Genomic DNA, 16061 nt, shown 5'->3' with positions numbered 1-16061 from the left:
ACTGGCTGATTTAGAGGATTAAATAAAATTATAAGAGAACATTTAGAACCACGCCTGACAAATAGCAAGTCCTCAATGGGTATTAGGTGCCATATTAATTTTAAAGATTACCGTTGCATATTAAACAGAATATTGCTTTTAAAATACTCCTGCATGTGACATAAAGTTCATGAGACTGTTCTCAGGTCCAGGTTGAGTGAAGCTGATTTCCATAGATCACTCTGTCTCACAGATCCACTAACCATTGTAATCTAGTCCCTTTTTGAAGGCACCCCGATTGTAAACAAAGTATGATTTCTCTGACTGATAATTTGCATGGTAACATCTCAATTAATTTAAAAAAAACACAAAAATACCCCAGTGCTTGTGCACATGGCATATTAAATAATGTCCAGGATGGCTCCCCTGGTGGCGCAGTGGTTGAGAATCCGCCTGCCAATGCAGGGGACACCGATTCGATCCCCGGTCCGGGAAGATCCCGCATGCCGTGGAGCAACTAAGGCTGTGTGCCACAACTACTGAGCCTGCGCTCTAGAGCCCACGAGCCACAGCTACTGAGCCTGCGTGCCGCAACTACTGAAGCCCATGCACCTAGAGCCCGTGTTCTGCAACTAGAGAAGCCACCACAATGAGAAGTCTGAGCACTGCAAAAACAGTAGCCCCCGCTCGCTGCAACTAGAGAAAGCCCTTGCGCAGCAAGGAGACCCAACACAGACAAAAATAAATAAATTAAATAAATAAATTTTAAAGTAATGTCCAGGAGATGTTCTAGTGTCTGATTATTTGCTGTAGCATTACAGAAAAATAAAGGTTAGTTTTCATACCTGAGTCCTGGCTCACCAGCCAGTTACAGAAAGATAGACATAGGGAAAGAGCACAGTAGGGATATTTCTGTAGCAACGTTACATATGTACAATTTCTGTACCTATTTCTGTAGCAATGTTACTACAGCATGGAATTTCAGGGGGATGAGGGGAGTGGCTGTGAGAACTGCTCCACCCCCAGGTATACGCATTCGTCTCAGGGTTTTCTTTCCAGATCGTGAGCCTACTTGGCCCACCTGCCCAGGACTCAGGGGCAGGAAAACCCCACGAAACCAGAAGTGCTCATATCCGTAGCAGGTCATGAAGAACCCTAGAGAACCACCCGACCTGATCCATCGCTTCTTCCGAGACACGAGATCCAGCCCGGCTCTCCTGCCACTGGCCTGAGACTTCCCGCCAACAGAGCCCTCACTTTCTTACCTCCTCCCAGGGAGCCAGGCTGGGGACAGGATGGCACTCCTGGAAGCGATCCTCTTCTCCTCCCTCTGGGCTTGTGAGTTGCCTCCGAATCATTTCGGTCTACAGGAGAGACTGAAGAAGGTCTTTATCGTTGCCTCTTTACATGTCATTTGTTTATGGGAATTTCTCTTCTTTGCTTGCAGTTGGCCTTGGGCAATTAAAGTTGGAGCAACCTGAAATATCAGTTACTGGAGTAAGAGATAGGAGTGTACTTATATCTTGCAAGGTGTCCTCTGGAGACTTTAGCAAGGAATACATCCACTGGTACCGGCATAAACCAAATCAGGGTATAGAACATCTAGCATACGTCGTAACAGCCCCTGCTCTAAAAGACTTAGGAGGGAAGAAAAACAAGATTGAGGCCAGAAAAGACGCCCCCACTTCCACTTCTACCTTGAAAATAAGATTCTTAGAGAAAGAAGATGAGGCCACGTACTACTGTGCCCGGTGGTTTTATGTCCACAGTGTTAGAGTTTCTTGGGTAACACACACAAGAACCATCTCCAGCTCTGTGCCTACCCACATCCTCAATACCAGCAACTACTGAGGCTGCACAGCTGAGAGCCCCGCCTAAGTCTCCCATTAAAGAGAGCGAGTCGCATGTGATATTTCTTTTACTATCCAGAGATTACTTGAAAGTTACATGGCTCATCCTCAAAGAGGAAATCACCCATTGCCAGAAAACACGCTGGTGGTGTTACATCTTATGTCAATGTCACAACACTGCTGCAACGTAATTCTCACTTTTTCCACTTCAGTACTTAATCATTTGAGGCTTAGCAAGATAAAATGACTTTTTTTTTCAAGCCTGCATCTGATGTTAATTAATTAATTTATTTTTGCTGTGTTGGGTCTTCGTTTCTGTACGAGGGCTTTCTCTAGTTGTGGCAAGCGGAGGCCCCTCTTCGTCGTGGTACGCGGGCCTCTCACTATCTCGCCCTCTCTTGTTGCGGAGCACAGGCTCCAGACGCACAGGCTCAGTAGTTGTGGCTCACGGGCCTAGTTGCTCCGCGGCATGTGGGATCCTCCCAGACCAGGGCTCGAACCCGTGTCCCCTGAATTGGCAGGCAGATTCTCACCCACTGCGCCATCAGGGAAGTCCCAAAATGACTTTTTAAACCTCCAAATCCCATGCTACTTCAACTCTCTCAGGCCATCCTGAATAAGTTCAGTGGTTACTCCCTACATATTTGGGGTGAATGTGGGATGGGGCTCTTGCCCTCCCTTGCAGGAAGGGGGTCACTGTTAACTCCTCACTCAGGGTTTGTGTGACAGCCCGACCAGGGCACTTCCTTTTGCACAGGCCTCTGACCCCCAGGGGCATTAGGTGATCACACAACAAGGTGGAGACTCCTGTCAGGATCCTTTTCCCCGGGATTCTGCTGTGAACCTACAGAGCACCACAGAGTCCATTTATTCAGGCTGCTACTCTCGCTCAGACACTGTTCTAAATCCTTTAGGTCTAATTTTTCTCATGTTTGGGACAATCCGTTGACATCAGTGCTACCATGATTCACATTTTACAGGTGATGAAACACAGGCATGGAGATGTGATTTCTTTTGTGGTAATAGTTACCGAATGGGGGATGAAGCCTGCAGCCAGATGGGGGAAAAATAGTAGACTTTCTTCAGAAAGCATGCAAACAAGAAGACAGTGGACAAAAATCTTTAAAATATTGGAAGGGAAAACTGACATCTCAGTAAAAATATCCTTCGAAAGTCAAGGAGGATTGAAGAATTCTCAGACAAAACAGAAATTGAGGGGTTTCGTTGCCAGCCCACCTACTCTTAAGAGATGTTAAAAGAAGTTATTCAGGCATAAAAAAATATGGTATAGGTCAAAAATTTGAATTTCCATAAAGAAATGATGTGCATTATGCGTATAATAGATGAAGGTAAACAGTAATCCTTTACATTTTTTTTTTTTTTTTTTTTGCGGTACGCGGGCCTCTCACTGTTGTGGCCTCTCCCGTTGCGGAGCACAGACTCCGGACGCGCAGGCTCAGCGGCCATGGCTCACGGGCCCAGCCGCTCCGTGGCATGTGGGATCTTCCCGGACCGGGGCACCAACCCGTGTCCCCTGCATCGGCAGGCAGACTCTCAACCACTGCGCCACCAGGGAAGCCCTAAATGTTATTTTTAATTGCGCTAAAATAGGAGTTGGCAGACATTTTCTGTGAGGACCAAAGAGTAATGATTTTCAGTTTTGCGGGCTGTGTAGCCTCTGTCCTTCAGCTTTGGCACGGCAGCATGAAGTCACTCTCCTTTTAGACCTTTAGGGACACGGAACTGCTATGACAACAGGGAGGGTATCTGTATTGAGAGGTCACTTTGGGAATTCCCTGGCGTTCCTGTGGTTAGGACTCAGTGCTCTCACTGCCGAGGGCCCGGGTTCAATCCCTGGTTGGGGAACAAAGATTCCACAAGCAGTGAGGCGTGGCCAAAAGAAAAAAAAGAAAGAGAGGTCACCTGCCAGGAGCTGTGGCCTTTAGTAAAGGGACACAACTGTCTGTCAATGCAAATCATTCATAAGTCATCTTTAATAGGAAGAGAAAAAAAATTTTTTACTTGAGCTAACCTGAAGACAGCCTAGGAGACACAGATTCAAGGACCACAGCTTTCCTGTCAGTAATTAGGATTAGCGTCGGCAAGGTGTAAAGGGTGACTCTGAGCTGGCAGCTACGAGCAGGTACTGTTTTTGAAAGGGCTTGTCGTGTCCTTGAGTTTGATACACTTCAGAAAATTCAAGTTCCCCGTAATGCAGGAACGTGCCGGAAAACACATCCACAATGGAACCCGGCTCCATTTGGGATGCCTCAAACAGTTTTGTTTCTGTCAGAACAAAGGACAGACATTGAACATGACAAGGGCACACTTCATCAAGGTCTCAGAGAGACAGATCAGTATGTCCATGGCGACTCAGCTTGACCTCGGTGTCTGGAAAGGAAATCTCATCTTCAAAGGAGTACTAGCATTGACCTCATAGGAAGGGAAGGGCATTCATTTGTATCTTCAAAGTGGACATCCTAAATAATCTGGTAATGCATTCTTTTTTTTCCCTTGAATGTTTAAAGCAAATGTGCAATATGTGTTTGACAGGCCATAAGACAGGCTGTTCTAGTTAGCACAAAGTTCAAGCCAAATGAGGTATAAACAAGAATGACTTCCCCATACCTCCGTATGTGAACATGTCTTCCATCAATACCTACCTGTCCTAGTTTGGGTTCCCCAGAATAGATGACTTGGGATATGAGTATAAGTAGTTTATTTGGGAGGTGCAGGTAGTAAGGAAAGGAAACATGAAAGGCAAGGCAGATGACACTAGATCGCTACAGGGAGCATAACAAGGGTTCAAAACTGAGTGATGGGGCTTCCCTGGTGGCGCAGTGGTTGAGAATCCGCCTGCCGATGCAGGGGACACGGGTTCGAGCCCTGGTCTGGGAGGATCCCACATGCCGCGGAGCAACTGGGCCCGTGAGCCACAATACTGAGCCTGCGCGTCTGGAGCCTGTGCTCCGCAACAAGAGAGGCCGAGATAGTGAGAGGCCCGCGCACCGCGATGGAGAGTGGCCCCGGCTTGCCACAACTAGAGAAAGCCCTTGCACAGCAACGAAGACCCAACACAGCAAAAATAAATAAATAAAAAATTCTTAAAAAAAGAATAAAGATGTTAATCTGAGATCACAAAATGATCTTTATTAAAAAAAGAAAACTGAGTGATGAATTGTGTAATGGATTTCCTGTTATGCTCTCCTGTTTTGTGGACTGGCTATGTAAAAAGAATAGAATCTGTGGGACCCTAAGCGATCTGAGTCAATGTGGAGGTGAACCAGGGAATCTTGCTAAGAGTCAGAACACTGCAAGGAAGTACTTACGGAGTAGAAAAATGTTCATGGTATCATATTAAGTAATAAAGACAGAGCACAACCTTAAATATACGATATCATCATATCTATGTGAAACAAATTTTTTAAATGAACAGAAATTAATCTGTAAGTGAATGTACCAACTGTTACCAAGTAATTGTCTCTGAATAATGGGACAAAAAACGATTGTCTTCTCTTCTGTTTGTATTTCTTTATGATCCTTACTGAGGATGCACTCATTATATATTAGGAAATAACAATGGCTTTTGTTTTTAAGGTATATTAAGGCACTACGAGGACACAGCATCTCTAAGGATCCCATTTAATGGTCACATTCAAAAATAAGAGAATATGGGGCTTCCCTGGTGGCGTAGTGGTTGAGAGTCCGCCTGCCGGTGCAGGGGACACGGGTTCGTGCCCCGGTCCGGGAAGATCCCACATGCCGCGGAGCGGCTGGGCCCGTGAGCCATGGCCGCTGAGCCTGCGCGTCCGGAGCCTGTGCTCCGCAACGGGAGAGGCCACAACAGTGAGAGGCCCGCGGACAGCAAAAAAAAAAAAAAAAAAAAAAAAAAAAAAAAGAGAGAGAATCTGAAATGTCTTCTTTAGCTGGGCTACCTAAAGTATAGAGCAGCGTCATACACAAATAAGCTGTCCCTTTAGCCTACATCTGAGATTGCCTGATGCGCTGAAGTGACCGTCAAAGATGTTAGATTAGAAGTTTCCCATGAGGCTTGTCAAGTATGGACGTAGGCCTCTTTCTCCCTCCTTTTCCCTCTCCCTCACTCTGTTAGACCAGTAAAGGACTTCAGTCTTTTAACAAGAAAATGGGTTCTTAACACTAACATCACTGGTTGGTGAAAATCACACAGTAATGAGAGGAATCTGCTGATGAATTAGCAGACCTATTTCCACAGGATGTCTTGAGCGTTTACCACGAGCCCCTTTCTCTGCAGTCTACGGCTCTTAGCTGTGTGTTCCGAGCAGCACTTCCTCTTACTAAATCAGTCCTCCGGTTTGCTCTGCAATATTCCCAATCTTCCCAGTCTTCAATTACCTCTCCTGACTAGAGCTGGCAGTACAGTGCTCCTGCCCCAGGTCTTGGTGGTGGCCTCCCTCTGGACATGTGAGTGGCTTTACCCAAGGGAGGGGATAGCTCACGGACAGTCCCATCACCCCTTCCAGGTGGACACTCGTCACGTGGTCATTCAAGCTAAGCTGACAAATTCCATCATCACCTTGAATTCTTCGGGCAGAAAATGTAAACATCAGTCCCCAGGCTTTTCATGAGGAGAGACCACATGTAGACTATGTTTATGAACATCAAAACTTTGCTAATTTTTCCTCGTTTTTCTTTCAGACACAAGTGGAGATATTCAAATAACACAACGCCTAACATCCATTACCAAGAAAAAATGAAATACGGCAACTCTTGAATGCCAGATAAAAACAGATATGTTAAAGAAGAGTGCATACATCCACCGGTACCGACAGAAGCCAGAGCAGCCTCTAAACCAAATTCTGTATATTTCCTCCAATGAAAATGTTGTTCACGAACAAGGGATTAGTGAGGAAAGATACGAAGCAAGGAAATGGCCAAGTGATTCACTGGTGAGCCTCAAGGATACACCGAGCAGCCGAGGAGGATGCGGTGCTGTACTACGGCACCTGCTGGGATACACGGTGTGCAAGGGCGCCGCTGCCACTGAACAAACACCCTCCCCCGCCATCACACCTGTGCAGACACACACCCCTCCTCCTTTCTGCCTCCCATAAAGGACTTTTCTTCTGCACGTGTGTCCTGAGCAGTGCCTGAACAAATAGCCCAAGGACCTGATCCGTGAGGCTTCTTGCAGTTAGGTCACGTTATCCTCCATCCTTACCTCTGGGGTCTTGGTACGGTTTGTAAGTGCCCCAGACTGTCTCTGCTTCACCATCTATGGGAGCCTCCTGGGAAGGAAGCCATAATCCAGTGCTGAACATGATGTGTTGGCTTGGAAAGGAGAACGAATGAATGAATGAGTGATGGAAGATTCAAGTCCTTTTTAGTGACATGGGACTGGGTTTCTAACCCCTGCTTAGCCACTCACTGACAGGGTGATATAGGAGAGTTACTGAATTGTTTATTTCTGTTTTCCCAATTTTATTTTATTTCATTTATTTTTTAAAAATTTCCATTGGGGTATAGTTGATTTACCGTGTTTTGTTAGTTTCAGGTGTACAGCAAGTGAATCAGTTATGTACATACACTCTTTTTTAGATTCTTTTCCCATATAAATCATTATAGAGTATTGAGTAGAGTTCCCTGTGCCATACAGTAGGCTCTTGTTGATTATCTATTTTATACATAGCAGTGTGTATATGTCAGTCCCAATCTCCCAATTTATCCCTCCCCCCACCACACCCCCGCTTATGCTCTGGTAACCATAAGTTTGTTTTCTACATCTGTGACTCTACTTCTGTTTTGTAACTAAGTTCATTTATACTTGTTTTTAGATTCCACATATAAGCGATATCATATGATATTTGTCTTTCAGTGTCTGACTTACTTCACTCAGTATGACAATCTCTAGGTCCACGTTTTCCCAATTTTAAGTGGGCATGGTGCTCACAACTGCATAGGTTGCTGAAGACTGAATGAGGTTCACATATGAAAGTTTCAGCACGGTAGTCAACAAATCACAGTGTCCTTTCCAACTATGACTAAACCACTTCACTGAGCCATCACAGCTAAAGTAGGAGCTTAGGACCCTTTAAAAATCACATCTTACACTGTCCTCCAAACCACAGGAAAACATAGCTTTAATGCTGACAGACTAAGAATGGTGAATAGGAAAAATTGCAGGGTGTTTTGCAAACAAGGGAATTTTGTTTCCTTCAACAATTTTCTTCATTCACAGCAAAATGAAGAAATGTTGTATAATAACATCGTAGTATCCTAGGCAATAACTACAGTAATTGCTAGTATTCACCCAACTTTGTAAGCTTTCTACAAACCAATGATCTATATAATATACAACCTTCTGTATAAGGCTGTGGGATCGTTATTCATGTATTACTATCTACAGTAATGATAATATCCTTCTAATTCTCATGAGAGCCATACAAAAAATCTATAACTCACAAAGTGAGAACGAGCCCAAGGATAAGTGTGTTTGAAGCCACACGTAAAGGAAAAGTAGGAGACCATTTCTCCCAAGGTGATGTTAACATCAAATGATTACAACATAAATGATTTTTGATGAGCTTGTCGGGAGTCTGAGAGCTCCTTTATACCAGGAAGATGATCAAAATCACACTGTGACATCTTACTGTGAAAGACTTTCATTGGCTCTAAACAAACCTTCCTCCTGTATTCTTGCCTCCACAGAACCAGGGCTGCCACTGCGTCCTCTGTCCTGTCCTGATTCACACCCCATTCTTACTAATCACTGGTCATGCCAACCATGTGGATTTTCCTTGTATCTTTGGCTTGGGTTTGTAGGTTGACTTTTCTCCTTTCTTGTCTTTCCATTGTTTTTGTGACCAGCGTCAGCCTTTTGAAGTGCCTCTGGTTGTCCCCCTTGCTTTTCAGATGGAGACACCAACATGAGAATTTCTCAGGATCAACTCTCCTCTCCCCGAAGACTAGACAGAACAGTGCACGTAAGTTGCAAACTGTCTGGGGTTCCCCTGGAGAATGCCATTGTGCACTGATATGAAGAGAAAGAAGGGGAGCCCCTGAAGCGAATCCTTTATGGCTCAGCTGACAGTTACAAGCTGGATGAACCTAATTCCAGCTTGGACACAGATAAGAAAGAGGGTGGAATCATTTACCTGATAATCAATAACGTTGTCAAGTCCGACGAAGCCACCTACTACTGTGCCTGCTGGGATCTCACAGTGTCACAGAGTCAGAAGGGACCTGGAAGAAAACCTTCTCTATTACTAACTCTCAACCCCCGTCACACTCGGGCAACCACAATAGACTCTTCAATCCTCTCAATCATGGCTTCATAGTTGTTGGAACAGGAAGGGCCTTTAGGACAAATTTAGTCCAATGCCCACACTTCAGATGAGGAAGCTGGGCCCCAGAGATGGCAAGTGGCTTTTTGCAAAGCCAGTTAACCACAGAGGTAGGGCACACCTGCGTTTCAGATTCTCATTCCAGTGCCTTTTCTCGCCTCTCTTGTGGTTAGCGTTGGACTCCTTTTAGTGCAATTACATTTCTCTCAAAGGGAGCTGTGACAAGGATGGCTTGCCTTCATAAGTGATGTCCCCAGAACCCAACTGAGTTTGATCTGTAGGTAAATTATGTGACTGCCACACTGTTTAGAAGGGATAAAGGTCAGCAGGGGATGGACTCCCAGCTCTGTCTACCTCCCTGTTGTTTTCCTATGGCTACCCTATTATCCTATTACCAGTCCCCCTTCATTTCTGTAGCTTCCTATCTGTTGTGAAATCCTTGATGATTGGAATGATTTTCCTGGCATACACATCAAACACGGGGATTGCTTTCTTCACAAATACGTTTGTAAATTCTTTGCCACTTACGGAAGGACCTGCCCAACCAAGCCCTTAATTTCCTGCTCTTCAGTCTGAAACCCGGGACCAATCCTAACCGGATGGTCGTGCACTTGGTTTCAAGTTTGGTAGCCCTGATCTGCTTTTTGCGGTTCTTACCAGCCAGACTCGAAAATAACATGAAGAACAGCAATAACAACAAAATCTACACCCTTACAATACAGCTAAATACCTCTCTTCTTGGATTTCTAATAAGTCACGAGAATAAAATTATTGATTCCAATTCCATTCCTTCACCCCAATCTGCACAATTTGCATTGTCTTCCCCCCAAACTTTCCTATCTCAGTAAACAGCAAAGGTCTGTGTGTCATTTCACACCACGCAAGAATACTTGGTAAAAACAGATGGTGTTTTCTCGACCTTCCACATCTTTGGCTTTCTTTGGTATTTAGAGAAAAGAAATGAGGAAACCTGACAGTTCTTTAGGTATTTCCCGTTGTATGAGATCTGAAAGGAGGAGACAGGAGACCCTGGGAACTGTAGATTCATCTGGTAGAAAGGAAACCACAAACCAGGCCAGGGCCTATGGTGTGCTGTCTGAGAACAGAACTGGCTGTCAAGACAAAGCCCAAAACCAAAACTCTCGGCTCTGAGGCAGAGAACTCCCACTCGTCTGTCTCTCTGACTTGGTGCAAGTGTAGAAACTCTTATTTTCCAGCTGACACATGCACGGTAATCAGCAAACCCAGCACAGAAATGGCCACATAATCCTAACAATAATTGTGAGATTCATAACTTCTGATGATCTGCCAAATTTTGTTGTATTTGGTCAACTATGAAATCATCATCACACCTGGAAAAGCAATGCAAAACTTCAAGGAATCCTTTTGAAACTTGTGCTCTAGTTCACTTGACTTGCTTGTTATTTCTGTAGTCATTCCTCATACTGAAGAAGAATTTAAGTTGCCTTTGTTGGTCACCTTAGAATGTGGTGAGTGAGGGGTGTGTGTGTTTGCATGTGTTACATAAAGCAGGGTTACGAGAAAAATAATTTTGTAGACAACACTAAGATTTTTCCATTCTTTCCAAGAAAATGAATTCTCTGTTCCTGAACTTTTGCATCATCTTTTCTAGATAAGTTATCTCATGTGAACTTTACAAAAGTCCTGAGAAACAGATATTATCGCCTCCCTTTTAAAGATGAGGTAACCGACACTCTGAGATGTGCCCAAGGACACGTCACCAGGAGCAGAGGATCTAGAATTGGAACCTGATCTTTCTGGTTTTAAAACGTCTTTTTCTTCACTTTCAACCTCCTTAATGGTAATTTGATTTCTCCCATTTGAATTCTTTAGAAGCTCTGATAAACCTGTTAATATTTATTGCACCTGCCCTTCCATCCATCCCCACTGTCACTGCAATAAGCTGGGTCCTCAGATGCTTCTCAGTGGCTCATGGCGACTATCTCTGAAACGTGTCTGCTTCACCAGCATTGCTCCCCTGACCAACCCACCTTTCTGCTCTTACGTTACCTTCTGATCATGTCAGTAAAACCTTCAGTAAGTCACCACCATTTATTCTTTTCAAAAAATGTTTATTTGTGGGCTTCCCTGGTGGCGCAGTGGTTGGGAGTCCGCCTGCCGATGCAGGGGACACAGGTTCGTGCCCCAGTCTGGGAGGATCCCACATGCTGTGGAGCAGCTGGGCCCGTGAGCCATGGCCGCTGAGCCTGCGCGTCCAGAGCCTGTGCTCCGCAACGGGAGAGGCCACAACAGTGAGAGGCCCGCGTACTGCAAAAAAAAAAAATATATATATTTATTTGAAAATACTGGAAAAAAATAAACGTTCTCCAACTTTCCCCTCTGAAACATTAAGTATTAAGTAAAGGTGCTTCTTAATCCTCTTCCCTTTCCAAGCTCCCCTACACAACAGACCCAATTAGTCCCCTACTTCTTTCCAGCTCACATCTCTAGATTCTTTTTCACTTGGATATTTATCTACTTGGAACCCAATTTATATGGTATGAGGTAGAGAGCTATTTTTGCTTTTTCCAACAGGGTAATCAATAGTCCAAAGTTTTTAAAAAAATAATCTATTATTTCCCTATTATTAAAAAATACCAGATCACTGGGGCTTCCCTGGTGGCGCAATGGTTGGGAATCCGCCTGCCATTGCAGGGGACACGGGTTCAGGCCCTGGTCTGGGAAGATCCCACATACCGCGGAGCAACTAAGCCCGTGAGCCACAACTACTGACCCTGCGCTCTAGAGCCCGCGCTCTAGAGCCCGCACGCCACAACTACTGAAACCCACGCGCCTAGAGCCCGTGCTCCGCAACAAGAGAAGCCACCGCAGTGAGAAGCCCGCGCACCGCAACGAAGAGTAGCCCCTGTTCCCCACAAGCAGAGAAAAGCCTGTGTGCAGCAACAAAGACCCAACGCAGCCAAAAACAATAAATTAAAAAATATATATACCAGATCACATTTTAATATCAGCATACACTTGGATCACCTTCTGGAGGATTTCTGTGTTATATAAGTTTCACTATTCTTACACCTTTATCCTACTATGTCAGTAGCTTTGTGATAAGTGATAAAATCTACTATGCTAAATGTCTCTTCACCATTGTTTTTAAAAATATTTTTCAATTATCTCATATTTATTCTTCCCATTAGAATTTAAAATCAACTTATCTAGTCCACCCCGACATCTTACAACAAAGAACAAAAAATAAAATGTTATCATAATTCTGGTTGGAATTGAGGTCAATTTATATACATGCTTTTAGGAAAGGTTAGCATCTTTATGATCTTGAGTTTTTCCTTTACAGATATGGTATATATCTGTTTATTCAGGTTTTACTTTATGCCCTTTAGTAAAATATTATACTCTTCATCTAGTTTTTGTAATTTAATAAAGGATTTTGTAACTCTTTACTTACTCTTTTGTATTTTACTACCTTCATGGATCCTGAAATATAGACAACTCCTAAAATACCTTATAACTCTCCTCATTTTCTTGGAATAAGGTAAAGCAGAGGAAAAACTATCAGAAAGGAATTGAGTGGGCATCATTTATGTCTACAATAGGTGCAAAGGGCATTTGACAGCTCCAAGTAATAATACCTTTGAATTTTCCGTTAAAAATCCCTTTCTAAACGTGATTTTCATCCAGGTCTTCCCCCATTGTGTTCCCCCATCTGAGCTGATGTGAATGAACAGTTGCCCACCGTGGCCTCCTCTTACTTTCATTGTCAGGGTAGAGGCAATGATTGCTCACAGGACTGAGGCCGGAACCAAGTGGATCTGGAGAGGGCATGGGGATACTCAGGCCCTACCCTGTCCGGGTCCTGGCAGTTGGACAGCTCATCTGTATTCAGAGGAGCACTCAGCTGCTTCTGGCAATTTCTTTTCCCTCTGATCCATGTTGAGTGACATAACATTACAGGACAGCATCCCAAGATGGCATCTTTCAACTCATCAGGGAACTAGGCTTAGTTTTTAAGGTTTAGTTTAAATAAGGAATCTATTATTTCAAAGAGACAGAATGCTACAAATGTCTTCTTTCATCCCGCAAAAAATAGTAAGTCATCACAGGACTTATTCTCTCATTTGACACTGCCTTTTTAAAAATCACGCGGCCCAATGGTAAAAGCGGTTTAGGAGAAAAGAAGAACTTTGTTCACATTGCTCAGTATATTTGTGTTGGCATATTTGCATTCTCAGTTACTGAAGCGGTTCCTCCTTTCAGAAATGCATTCCCTAATCACTAATGGAGCAGCCCTGGTGTTTGTGAGAACAAAAGAGACTTTCTTTGATGCAAACTCAGCAGTTTCAACACAACCGAACACCTGGAAATAAAAAAAAAGCCTTAATCCTCTGAATGCTTTTCCTGGTAATTTAGAAAAGCAGTTGGTTGACCAGTTGGTGCTGAACTGTTCTTTTCCTGCTTTTATCCTTTTCATTTTCTATCCGTACTTTTTAAAGTTTATGACTTGGAGGAAAACAGACATTTGGGTCAATTGATTTGAGGAAAATCTACAAAATATCAGATGCCATGAAACCTACGTTCAGGTACGTTCGAAAGAACCGGAAGATCAAATTGACTCTACAAAGTTTTTTAACTGCTGGTCATGTCATGAAGCTAGGAGAAGGCTGAGATTTTTGTAGGCGCTCTAACCATTGTGATAGCTCAGGTTGGATCAAGATATTTGGAGGAGGAACTAAGCTCATAGTAACTCTCCCTGGTAAGTAACTTTTCTCTATTTTAACTTAATAGTGAAAAATTCATAGTTGCTTTTTAGAAAAAACAAAACAAAACAATTTAGGGTTCCCCCTTATCTGACTGCTACATTCTTGTCCTCAGCATCTGAACAGCAATTTTGCAGCTACTGGTCCCTGTATATGGAAACAAAACTCTCTTGTAAATGGCTTTTCCCTGCTTGTTAGCAGTTCAAATTCTACCTTTAGAAATTCAACTTTTTATCCAAAAAAGAATAGACTCAGGGTAGAAATTAAAGTATTTTGAGGACCATGTCTGTAATCCGTTGCTGTAAGTTATTGGTTCAAAATGCTTTTCTTATAGATGGGCTTTTTAAAAAATAGAGTTTAAAAAAATTTTTATTATTTCTTTGTGTCTTTATTTTTGGCTGGGTTGGGTCTTTGTAGCTGTGCACGGGCTTTTTCTCGTTGCAGCGAGCAGGGGCTGCTCTGCGTTGCGGTGCACAGGCTACTCATTGCGGTGGCTTCTCTTGTTGCGGAGCACGGGCTCTAGGCACACAAGCTTCAGTAGTTGTGGCACGTGGGCTCAGTAACTGTGGCACACGGGCTCAGTAGGTCTGTGGTATGTGGGATCTTCCCGGGCCAGGGATCAAACTCGTGTCCCTTACATTGGCAGGCAGATTCTTAACCACTGTGCCACCAGGGAAACGCTATGGATGGGCTTTTAAATGAGAGACAATATTTACCTCTTCTCCGTAGTTTGAGATAAACACATTGCTCCTTTCTCCCAATAACCTGAAAAAATGACATTATTGGTTTTCATCTCATCCTTAACAACAGTGCAAAAAAATTCTTATAGTAAATGACTATAGAACATCGATAAATCCCACTTCTTCTTACTCTAGCTTCTCAGACATAGGCTGAGATCAGCTGAAATTCATGCAGTTACAACTCTTGTTACATTGCCTGGATGTGGACCAGGTTCATGGGATTTGTGAGCGCAGTGAGCCGTATCAGCTCCAAAGTCCATGAAAAGGGTCTGCATGGTTGTATATTCTCACTTGCTCCTTCTCTCAGCAAACATTTATTGAGGACACTTTCTGTGCTGGATGCTGGAGATAAAAGGGTGAACAAGACACAGATAGGACAGGTCCCAACACTCAAACAGCTTCCAGTCTAGTGGAAAAGTCTTCTAGATTCTGGCTTGATTGGGCCCCATATTCTTTGGCCCGTGGCTGCCAGAGAGGTTGGAGGTCTTGCATTGATGAGATTGTTTCCTTTCTTAATTGATGTAATACCTGTAAAATCCATATACTTTGTTTACTGGAAGATTTTCATGAAATGGCCACAACCATCTCATTAAAGGGAATAATAATATCACCTACTGTTTACTGAGGACCAGACGCCAAGATAAGTAGTTTCAGTGCCTTATCTCCTTCCTCAACAGGAATCCTCTTCTTCCCATTTCATAGATAAGAAAACTGAGGTTTAGAGAAGTTCAGTTACTTGCCTAAAGGCACATGACTAGTTACTGTGGCAAAATTTGGGACCCAATAGCGACTTGTTGATTCCAAAGTGCAGGGTCTGGACCATTATGTGATGTTAAACGTCATGTTTTTATATTCTGAACATTTAATCTTTTGTATTCTGACCTTTAAAAAGGATTTTGTAATTGACTACCTAATTAGTAATAGTTCATAATTTGTATTAATACTCATGTGTGAAAATAATGCTCTGCTTCTAATCATGGCACCGAAAGGACCTTGCTCCTCCCAGAAAAGATCATGTAAGTCATACTGAATATCCAATTATTAAATACTCAAAATATGATTCTTAGAGTATCTTTATAGAACGGCAATTCATTTTGACACCATTTCACTCAATTTTCCTTCTGTATTGGCATCAAATTTGCTAAAAATATTGAATCTGGTAAAAGAATTATAGCAAATTGCATAACTTAGAGCTGCTTCTCCAGACATGATGGGAGTGAAAGATACCAAATACACACTATTATATTTAAAATAGATAACCAACAAGGACCTACTCTGCTCAATATTCTGTAACAAGCTAAATGCGAAAAGAATTTGAAAAAGAATAGATACATGTATATGTGTAACTGAATCACTTTGCTGTACGCCTGAAACTCACACATTTTTAATCAATTATACTCCAATATTAAATAAAAATTTTTA

At 43.1% G+C, this 16061-nt stretch overlaps 1 protein-coding gene across 1 annotated transcript in view; it reads left to right on the top strand.

Annotated features, from left to right (window-relative positions):
- Positions 1-816: 816 nt before the first annotated feature.
- TARP (TCR gamma alternate reading frame protein) overlaps positions 817-16061 on the top strand; it is a 28404-nt gene continuing 13159 nt past the window's right edge. Inside the window, exons 1-3 of the mRNA XM_024742254.1 lie at positions 817-1317; positions 1427-1731; positions 14507-14511. Coding sequence (XP_024598022.1) covers positions 1275-1317; positions 1427-1731; positions 14507-14511 — 353 coding nt within the window. The 5' untranslated portion in view covers positions 817-1274. The remainder of the gene's footprint in view (positions 1318-1426; positions 1732-14506; positions 14512-16061) is intronic.

Source organism: Neophocaena asiaeorientalis, unplaced genomic scaffold, assembly GCF_003031525.2.
Source record: "Neophocaena asiaeorientalis asiaeorientalis breed wild unplaced genomic scaffold, Neophocaena_asiaeorientalis_V1.1 scaffold373, whole genome shotgun sequence".
Taxonomy (NCBI): domain Eukaryota; kingdom Metazoa; phylum Chordata; class Mammalia; order Artiodactyla; family Phocoenidae; genus Neophocaena; species Neophocaena asiaeorientalis.
This window is presented reverse-complemented; position numbering and strand designations above follow the sequence as displayed.